This window comes from Sinocyclocheilus grahami, unplaced genomic scaffold (genome assembly GCF_001515645.1).
Source record: "Sinocyclocheilus grahami isolate Dianchi unplaced genomic scaffold, SAMN03320097.WGS_v1.1 scaffold1104.1, whole genome shotgun sequence".
NCBI lineage: Eukaryota > Metazoa > Chordata > Actinopteri > Cypriniformes > Cyprinidae > Sinocyclocheilus > Sinocyclocheilus grahami.
In genome coordinates, this window is record NW_015506283.1 from 308,557 (window position 1) to 319,932 (window position 11,376).

The window sequence follows — 11,376 nt, forward strand, 5'->3', positions numbered from 1 at the left end:
TTTTTTTTATTGAAGATATAACATTCACAGGGGATACAGTCATAGCAATAAATTACATACACAACCAGAATACAAAACAATAAATATATAAAGAATAATAAAAATTTTATATAAACAGAACAAAAACAAATAAATAAAAAGTTAATAATCTTTTCTTTTTTTTCAAATAAATAAATCATAAATCAATTAAAATAAAAAATAACTTAAATGGAAAATTACACATAAAATGTCAACTTCAAAGAATACACAGGAGGTAACCCTTACATCAAAGTCAATATTTTTCCATCAATACAGTAGTTTTAACAGCTTTCTTATTAAGTGATGAGCAGAGAGATTCAGAAAATCATTTCAAATCAATACAAAAAATCCTAAAATTGGGCATACAATTTGTGCAGTGGCTATTGGTCAGTGGAGTTGTCGGTGAACTGAAAGATGAGTTTTTTTTTGTTTATTTTAACACCCTGATTGCATGATTCCTTTGTCTTTTAGATATTATTAGCCTAAATAATCTGACGAATTACACGAGTAACTGTGAAACGTTATATAAGATGGCTAACTTAATTAAATATTCTCAACTAAATATAATTTCAAGGTTAATGAAATCCGCAATGCTTCATTAATTGTTAAAACCAGGTCAAAATAAATTGCAGATTGACAGTAAGAATAATATTTAAAATGATTATTTAATCAGGGCCTTTTAGTAGGATAATGAAAGAAAGGACAGTGGAATACAAATACAACGTGCAAACTTGTGACGTCATGGCTGTCGCCGGCCAACGAGTTGGTGTTTTTTCAATGTATGCTTCAGACACGGGTCACGACGAGGCGTTCCCCATAGCGACCCCTAGAGGACGCAGTGTCTCGTTCCCTACTCAGGGAACCATGGTTACATAAGTAACCTGAGACGTTTTGTATTCTGGTTGTGTATGTAATTTATTGCTATGACTGTATCCCCTGTGAATGTTATAATCTTCAATAAATAAAAAACATTTTAAAAAAGGAATCACTAGCAGAAACTCAAAAAAAAAAAAAGAAGGCCACTGCACAAAACAAATCCCAGCCGGGTCCGTCACTTTTTTGGGTCCCCTTGAAACATTTCCATTGTGGTCCGTGCTATTTGCAGCGCGTTTCTTCATTTGCATGTGTTGTGAGGATTTGCCGCACGTTTCTTCATTTGCATGTGCTGTGAGGATTTGCAGCGCGTGTGTTGTGAAACTGATGAAGATTTCTTAATTTCCTGGTGTTTTTTCAATTTGCTGGTGTTTTCTTAAGTTGCAGCGCGTTGAGCTCTCTCAGCCACCGTAGTCATGTGACACTGTCAACTGGAGTAATGGCTTTGCTATTTCAGGAATAAAATGTATTGTAAAATATATTAAAATAGAAAACAGTTATTTAAAATTGTAATAATATTTCACAGTATTACTGTGTTTACAGTATTTTGGATATAGTAAATGCAGCTTTGTGAGCATTATTTAATTCTTTCAAAAACATTAAAACAAAATCTAAGTTTTCCGAGAATGTTTGCCCCATTTATAGGTGAACTATTCCCACTTCGTATCATGATTCTGAAGTTTGAATATACTGGTTTAAAATCTGAAATTGCATGTTTATGTCCTTTGTTTACGCCAGAACAGAAAAAAAGAGCAGTGGTGGGAAAGCAGGGTGAAAATAGAAAAGTGTGACTACCCTCAGTTGGGAAGTGTGACGCGAAACCCTGTCAAGGACGTCAGGCATGCAGGAGATAAAGAAATGAAGAGACGAAGAACTTCACAGCAGAGAAAGGTGCGAACTGGGTCTCTACGGAGATGGAAATGTGGGATTGAAAACCTGAATCTTAAAAACAATACTGTATGTTATATATCTTTATTATTACCTTCAAGTACATGTTCAAGTTTTCAAAGTTCATATATTTAGTTTCAGAGAATATAAATCTAGCAAAACATATACAGCAACAGTAATCAAATACTGTACAACACAACATTTGTCCTCACTAGTTTCCATCAACCGTATAAACGCTGCATTTTGTTCCACATACAAAAACAAAAAAATAAATCCATACACTTAAAACAGATGTGTTCATTGGTAACAACACAAATGGCTGTCCATGTTGGAGCACCTCCCAAGTACAATCTAAAATTCAAATACGTCTGGTACACATGAAACTGCTCAATAAACCTCTAAATTACATCATACATGTAGACTCAAATGCATTGTCTCTATTCAGACTCTAGTTGAAGCAATATGTTTTTTTTTGCTGTTGTTAGAGATACAATTGGTGTCTTAAAGGAATAGTTAATCCAAAAATGTCAAAACATTTTGTGTTGTCCTTTATGGTGATTGGCTTCCCCTGGTTACTGTATGCTATCATTATACGTAAAAGAGCAGCTTGAACATTCTTCAAAACCTCTCATTTTATGTTCCACAGAGTAAAAAAAGTCATACAGGTTTGGAACGATTCAATGGTGAGTAAACGATGACAAAGGTCCATTTGTGGGTGAACTATTCCTTTAAAATCTAAATTGATATAATGCCAAACATTGTGCCAATTGAATTTTTCATTTTCTCAACCAAATTAAGTTTTGTCCAGTGGAAAATGTCAAATTACACATAATCATGTCTATAAATAAAACACGCAATACATAAGGCCTGATGCGCACAATTATTTATCACTAAACAGGGTGAAACCTTTAAACAGGAAATTGAGTCGACATTATTGGTTGCTTTCACAAGAGCCATCAACTTGCTTTCGATAAAGCTACAACCACAACATAGAGATTTTCAGGTCGGTTGGGCACACCTTGATGTGTATTTGTCTTATTACAAAGTAGCACAACGGAATATTGGATATTATAATGTACTTGTCAAAACGGTTATCCTACACTGTTCCATGGACAAGACCAATGCAATGACGTTTGTACACTAGGCAATAAGGAAGACAAATTAAAATTATAATACAATTTAAAATGTAAACATTTAAATTACTTTTAAAAGTAAATTATACTAATTTTCAAAGAAATGAGTCTTAACAACACAATAATGACAACAACTGTCAAAACATAAGTCAAAATGATGAAATATTTTATAAGGCCACGCTACACTATCACAGGGAACTGCAGAAAGCTACATATGACATTTTGTGTCAATAATCTTTAATTCTACAAACATGAAGGTTCAAATGACAAAATAAACTACTGTACTTCAAAAACTAGACAGTGAAAGGCGGATCGCATATTGCAAACAAGCAATGTGATATGCTACACATTTTCAAAGCCTTGAAGATTTTAATGAGGAGGCCAGAGGGACATGAAAATAACGTTTATTCGCTTCAGTTTGTTTTTTTGTTAATATATAGGGAGTTGACATTTAGGGAGATATCACTTAAAGCAGTTGGTTTGGATTATTTGTAGACTACTAATGAAAAATTTAGACACACTTGAATGCCAAGAACGTGCAGAGCTGTACTACCGGCAGTGGGTGGCTATTTGGGGGGAAAAAATGGATTTGTTAAATATTTTTGATCTCTAAATAATTCTCACACTTCCATGAATGTTATTTCATATTTTGATGACTTCACTGTGAAAAATACTATTAAATGATGAGTAGATGTGTCCAAACTTTTGACGGGTAGCGTAGCTTATATTTTTCTTTGTGTGTATAAGTGTTATTTTCAAATATAAAATTTGAGTATGAGCATTGAGTTCACACTTAGACATGACATTAAGAAAAAAATTATATCCTTCTGCATATGTATTACTGAATTTACTGCTAATATCTCATTTCACATAAATAAGCAGAGGATATTCCTCTGACAGTGGAGGAACGAGCCAGTAGATCTGCATGCACCGTGACTCAAAAACATACTGACGATATTATAAAAGCTGACTTGGCACTGCATATTTTTTTTGTGTGTGCTCTACAACCCTGTTCTTGCCGTCGCGGTGAAGAGAGGCTCAACCTGACCGATACAGTGGGCGGACCTGACGTCAGGGTTGAATGAGGCTCAATCGATACCTTCTTATTCCTGTTTACCAACCCAGAGGTTTCACGCGAATTATTCGACATCTGACGCGTCATTGTCCGATAGGTGGTAGTTTGACCCTTTCACCCGGATGTATTCCACTTGCCGATCCTCATCAGAATCCGAGATCCCGCATGAGCAGAGCCGGTTTTCAAACAAGGACTCAATCTCTTCTAGCCGCTGTCCCTTAGTCTCAGGCAGGCAGCCATAAATGAAAAAGAAACCAGTTAGAGCCAAACTGGAATACAGGAAAAATACACCTGGAAAATGACAGAGATATTGGTTAATAAATGTGAATAATTTTAATAACAGCTAAAAATAACAATACTATACAAGACTCAAATATATTATTTTTTTTATCCCGCCTAGTCAGAATTGTAATAGATCATATATACTGTGTGTATATATATATATATATATACAGTATATATATAATTCTCTAATAACTAACATTAAAAAGATGCAAAAAGTTACTCTTTTCAGAAATGTGCACTGATGAATCATGAACCGCAAGTCCAGGAAAGTGTATTTAGAGTTGGAGTTGTTCACTTCCAGAGGAAATTAATACTGAGTCATAGACATAATTGGTTCATCAATGCCTATATGCGTAATATACTCTTGATGTTGAGAGATCAAATACCGTATTGATGATGACAAAAAGGTCATGGTCATGAATGCTGTCGCTCCACTAATTAGAGCATTACCATAGTAAGTCAGGTACTGGGCCATGTGGAGGAACGTTAGAGACACCAGGACATTGAAGGTCCAGTTCACCCCAGCCGAACAAGCATTGCCTGTGCTTCTGGCCCAAAGAGGGTAGATTTCAGAATTAACTGTCCATGGCATTGGTCCCATTCCTGTTGAGAGGTGAAAGTGTTTTAAATGACCTTAATGCAATGTCACAATATATTATATGTATAATTCCCTCAGAGCAACCTGTGGTTATATGACTTGCTGAATGACACAATGGTGAAGGATTGCGGGTGCCTTCTGGCACTGCTGTGTTATATGTTTTTGACTCAAAAAAATTGATTAAAAAAAGCCTGGCTCGTAATGTAATGCTGCAAAATAATAATAATAATAATAATAATAATGTGAATTACTCACAAACTAAAAAAAATAGAACTGATCATCATGAAAATCCTCCAGTTCAGATATTTTTTTCTCATTACCAAAATTAAAATACATGTGTGATGAGTGGGGCGGGGCCGAGAGCCGTGGGAGCGGAACGAGTCCCACGGAGGAGCTCCGGAAGAATAAAAGGAGGAGTGACGACAGTGTTGGAAGAGAGAGGACCAGGCCTAGACATTTTATGTTGTTGTTTTATTATATCTTTATGTGGCAGTCGTCCGTGAGGGGCTGCCGCTTTTACTTTAGTTTTATGTTTGTTTGTTTATTTATTAAAGTTTTATGTTTAAATGTTCGCCGTTTTCCGCCTCCTTCTTCCCGATCTATGAACATTGTAACAAAGTTCGTAGATCCGGGAAGGAGGAGGCGGGAACCGGCGAACATTTAAACATAAAACTTTAAAGGGGTCATATGATGCGATTTCAAGTTTTCCTTTCACTTTGGAGTGTTACAAGCTCTTGGTGCATAAAGTAGTTGCAAAGACTTAAATCTCAAATCCAAAGAGATATTCTTTATAAAAGTTAAGAGTCAACCATGCCTACCTAAAACGGCTAATTCTAACACGCCCCCACATGTCTACGTCACTATGTGGAAATATTAGCATAATGCCGCCCAAATGTGCACGCAAAGAAAGAAGACGACGACAGTTTTTTTACCCTAGAAGAGTACAAGGCTGGCTGTGCACAAAGGCTATTTCTAAAAAAATTGGGTCAATTCCAACTTTGCTATGACAATCTGGCTCTTCTGAATCAGCGACTGCAAGTATGTTGTGTTATTAGTTTAAGTATTTGCTATTGACTGTTCAAATGCAGAGTTTTGCGCAGAGTAACGCGTCGTGTGTGTGTGTGAGGGGAACAGGGTCACATCACAGGAGAGTGAACTGCCTGTCAGAAATCATAGCACGTAAGCTGTCTTAACCGCGGCTTGTGTACTGCATCATCACTGTGTCGGTCACGCGACTCTGTTGCCCTTTCGGGCTTGAACTGATGGTAAAACTGCCGACATTATTAACTAACGTCTTGATATTTACTTTGAAAGCTGAAACTAGCGATTATGGTAAGAGGTGTTACATTTCCGATGCGTGCTTGTGGTGTTCAGCCAATCACAATGCACTGGGTCAGCTGGCCAATCAGAGCAGACTGTGCTTGTCAAAGGAGGGGGCTTTGTTGAAAACGACGTGTTTGAGAGAGGCGGGGCATAGAAGACCTACAATAATGTACAGTATTTGAAAAATAATGTGTTTTTTTAACATTAAAGCATGTCAATGATGTTTAAAATAGCATCATATGACCCCTTTAATAAATAAATAAATAAACAAACACAAAACAAAAGTAAAAGCGGCAGCCCCTCACGGACGGCCTGGTCCTCTCTCGTCCAACACTATCGTCACTCCTCCTTTTACCCTTCCTGGGCTCCTCCATGGGACTCGAGACCGATGAGTGGCGCAGGTGTCCCTCATGATCATTAACTCCACCGGCCTCGCTCCTCTACCATGGCTCTTGGTCCCGCCCCACTCGTCACAACATGTATGCTGAATTAATTACAAACAGTTATGATCATCTTACCTGGGGCAAAAAATGCGAGATAGAGCACTAGCCCCAGGAGCACAACCCATGAATAAGATGTTGGGCAAAAATTATAAGCCCATATAACACTATCTGGCAGATGTGTGGAGTTGGAGCACCTGAAACAAACACACAATGAATTTAAGTTATAAGAATAAATATCAATATATTTCAATTTTTCAAAAATTTAAAATAAATAAATATAAAGCACCGCAGGTTCAACCAAATGTAATATCATACAGTAATGACACAATGAACAAACTAAAATGTGTTAGAAACAGAATGTGTTAAAAATATAAAATGTTATACAAAAACATAAGTCGCAAGAAGGGAAAAACCTTATTTTGAAGGACATGACAAAAAATTTTATTTCAGTTTTTACATCTGGCGAGTATTGGATAGCTTTGTTATGTACTGTAGAATGAATAAAAACACTTAAAGGGATAGTTCACCCAAAAATGAAAATTTGATGTTTATCTGCTTACCCCCAGGGCATCCAAGATGTAGGTGACTGTGTTTCTTCAGTAGAACACATTTGATGATTTTTAAGTCCAACCGTTGGAGTCCATCAGTCTTATAATGAATGGCAATGGTAACAAAGTCTATGAGTGTAAAAAAAACATGCACAGACAAATCCAAATGAAACCCTGCGGCTCGTGAAGACACATTGATGTCCTAACACACGAAACGATCGGTTTGTGCCAGAAACCGAACAGTATTTATATAATTTTTTACCTCTAATACACCACTATGTCCAACTGCTTTGAGCAGTGTACGCGCTCTGGCGTAGTTTACGTTAATGGGTGTGTTGTTACGGGAGGAGCAAACGACAGACACCGTTTATTAACAGAAAATAAACAAAGTGTCCAGAAAAAAGGGAATTAAGTGTCCAAAATAGACAGGGGATCTGGTGTCCTCGTCGTGCTGCGGGGTTCGTGAAGGGTAGGGCAGTGGTCAGGAAGGAAGGAAGGAAGGGTCCAGGTAAGGGGCGGAGTCCGGGGCGAGATGGGCGGCGACTTCTTTCAGCGGCTTCGTCCTTCTCTCTGCCCACGGCGCTGGAAGGGACTAGACCGCCCAGCATCCTTGCACGACGGCCGCGTAACGGGTGCCGTTCTCGTCCGGACTGCGGGTCCGGCAGCTCACGACTCTGGCGGCATGGGAGTCCCTCTACGCACCCCTCCTGGACCCACGAGGACACCAGCGTGCATGCAAGGGGAAGAGACCGGTCTCCCGAGGAGAGGCGCGATCGGCATTTAAACAGTGGCGGTGATGAGGCTCCATTCGGTTCAGGTGTGCCCCTTCACACGCCGCCAGCCCTGGCTATTTCAGTGCCCCTCTGCTCACAGGCACCCAATCCTGTCGGGAGCCTGGCGAAGGGCGGCGATTAAGGGACGGGGTGATGCTGATAATTAGGGGGAGGCAGCCGACTCGTCACAGTGTGTTGATATCCAGCTGAAGAGCGATCAACCATAACTTCAGGCGAGCAGGCTCAGAAGTCAGTTTGAACAATCCGGATAAGCACAAGTAAGTACCATTTTGATTAGCTGTTGTACTGACAATGACTGCGCACTGTGTAAACAATGAGTGACGTATACGCGCGAGAGATCACTTCCGGCGCTTGCGTAAACTCGTAAACTCGGAAGCAGTGTGCGTGCTCAAAGACAGTTGGACATAGTGGTGTATTAGAGGTAAAAAATGATATAAATACTGTTCGGTTTCTGGCACAAACAGATCGTTTCGTGTCTTAGGACATCAATGTGTCTTCACGAGCCGCAGGGTTTCATTTGGATTTGTCTGTGCATGTTTTTTTAACACTCATAGACTTTGTTACCATTGCCATCCATTATAAGACTGATGGACTCCAATGGTTGGACTTAAAAATCATCAAATGTGTTCTACTGAAGAAACAAAGTCACCTACATCTCGATGCCCTGGGGGTAAGCAGATAAACATACAATTTTAATTTTTGGGTGAACTATCCCTTTAATATGCCTAAATATACACAGAACAGCTCAAGTACTTGCGCATACAGAGTCTCTGCTTAACTGGTGACTCACTTGCCCCACGCTGCTCTCTCAGTGGAAGCCGGATTGACGGGCACACAGGAGGAGTCAAACACAGCAGTGCTGTTTTCCTGATAACAGTAACCACAGCTAGGGTCCAACATACAGGGCTCGCATGACCTGAAACACAAAGTAATGTAAGAGCAAGACAAATTACTTAAAAACTAAAACCCAACCAACTGATCTTGAATTCTTCTCATCTGAAGTCAACATAAATCAAAATGGACCCTATGTACTGTCTTAATATCACAGTATGCTTTAGTTTGGACTTCGTTTTCCATTTCCCTTTGAGTTGGTTGTCATGGTTATTCATTTGATTATGTATTTAGTTCAGGCCTGTGTTGGTTCAGTTGTCCGTGTGTCGTCTATGTGAAGGTTGTGTTTTGGACAGAGATGTTGTGTTTTGGAGAGAGGCCATACTTTGTATTTGGATTGTTGGAATTTACCGTGTGGGTTACTAAAGACTGTGCCTCTTCATTGTCTTCACCGTGTGTGTATATTTATACAACACAATCGTGACACTTAATACACATTTCTAGAATTTCTTACTATGCACGACTCATCAGTGCACACTATTCTAAAGAAAAATAGTTGATTGTATTCACAATATTTCAAATGTAATAACTTGCGGAACAACTCAGGAACAATTTTCATTTTCTTCAAACCACCTGTCAAATTTCCACAATTAAATCAACTCCTGATGGATAACATTACAGTAAGTCCGACCTTACATTTTTTCTTGTTGAAAATCATGTTTCACTCAGAAATACGTCAAGTAACATTACGGAAGTAAAATCTAAATCTATGTATATTTATTGTAGTTTCGAAAGACCAGGTGGCATTTGGTCAAAAATACATTTAAAATACTGTGAAATACATTGCTCAAAAATTACATATTGGATCTCGATGAACAAAATAGTCAAGTTGAAAATCTTTATTGTGTAATTCGTTGAGAACAGAATGGTCAGTGAAAGACAAAATCATCAACCCATTGAGGGCTGGATTCAAAATTTCACCAAAAAAAAAGCTACTTGGCGGCTTCAGATGCTCCGATAAATAATGTCTCTAAGATTCTCCATTGGATTTGGGTCTGGAGAACATGAGGTCAACGGCATCAGTGCCTTCATCATCCAGAAACTGCCTACACACCCTGGCCATATGAGGCCAGGCATTGTCATGTACCAGGAGGAACCCAGGGCTTACTGCACCAATATAAGGTCTGACAGTGGCTCTGAGGATTTCATCCCGGTAGCTAATGGCAGTAAGGGTACCATTGGCTAGCACGTGGAGATCTGTGCGACCCTCCGAAGATATTCCTCCCCAGAACACCATTGGCCAACTGGATGATGTTGCAGGTAGCATATTGTTTCCCACAGCATCTCCAGACACTTTCACGTCTGTCACATGCGCTCAGTGTGAACCTGCTGTTATTCATAAAGACAATGGGGCGGACCTGCCAATTCTGGTGTTCTCTGGTAAATGCCAAACAAGCTGCACGGTGTTGGGGCTGTGAGCACAGGTCACACTAGAGGACCTCATGCCACCCTCATGGAGTCTGTTTCTGACAGTTTGTTCAGAAACAAGCACAACAGTAACCTGCTGGAGGTCATTCTGTTAAGCTCTGGCAGTGCTCCTCCTGTTCCTCCTGCACAAAGAAGCAGATACTGGTCCTACTGCTGGGTTGTTGCCCTTTTACGACCCGGTCCAGCTTTCCTTGTGTAACGGCCTGTCTCTCTGTATCTCCTGCATGCTCTTGAAACTGTACAGGTAGACACACCAAACTTCCTAGTGACGGCACATATGGATGTGCCATCCTGGAGGAGTTGGACTATACTAACTCAGAGCCAAATCAGTCAGGAAGGATAAGAAGAGAGCATTTGTCTGTGGCCACCATCTGCAAAACTATTACCATTTTGGGGGTTGTCATCTTGGTGCCTGTCTAGTGCACCTGTTGTCGCTTTCATTTGCACCAAAGCAGGTGAAACTGATTTACAATCACTTATGCTTCTTAACTGGACAGATTGATATCATTGAAGTTTAACTGACATGGTGTTATGCTGTGATAATTAAGTGTTTCCTTAATTTTTGGAGCAGTTAATTATTACAATTTTAAAATGACAGATTTCTATTTCATTTCATTTTAAAATATAATTTATTCCAATGATGGCAACATCTTCATTGTCACATAGTCCTTCAGAAATCATTCTAATACGATCATACACAACTGCCATTTTATGTTAACTTTAAATTTCATGAATGACTTGCTTAGAGATATGCATGATTATGAGATCACGACTATGATCCCATTAATATACATGTATTCAATATTCATCAAGTCTTGTCAATGGGTCTTGCGTGGCAGTTACAGTGTGTCCATTAAACACTGTATTCCATTATGTATGAGGAGAGGGCTTTTGAGAGACAGTCTGTGCACAAATTGGTTTGCTGCTGTGATGACAGTGCAGCCATTCCACATCCATTAGCAGGAAAATAAACATGCTTTGCTTTGGCGGTGTGTATGGTGAACTGGATGATGGTGTAAGAGTAAATTAGGATGGAGAGAGAGGCCATACTCTGTCAGTCTGGGGGGGGGGGGGGGGGG

General features: G+C 39.2%; 1 protein-coding gene across 1 annotated transcript in view; it reads right to left on the reverse strand.

Moving 5' to 3' along the window:
• Positions 1-2,452: 2,452 nt before the first annotated feature.
• The window catches only part of LOC107566846 (proton myo-inositol cotransporter-like), a 12,054-nt gene continuing 3,130 nt past the window's right edge, over positions 2,453-11,376 (reverse strand). Inside the window, exons 3-6 of the mRNA XM_016252403.1 lie at positions 8,769-8,894; positions 6,712-6,830; positions 4,723-4,875; positions 2,453-4,278 (exon numbers count right to left, since the gene is read on the reverse strand). Of these exons, the coding sequence (XP_016107889.1) occupies positions 4,052-4,278; positions 4,723-4,875; positions 6,712-6,830; positions 8,769-8,894 (625 nt within the window). The 3' untranslated portion in view covers positions 2,453-4,051. The remainder of the gene's footprint in view (positions 4,279-4,722; positions 4,876-6,711; positions 6,831-8,768; positions 8,895-11,376) is intronic.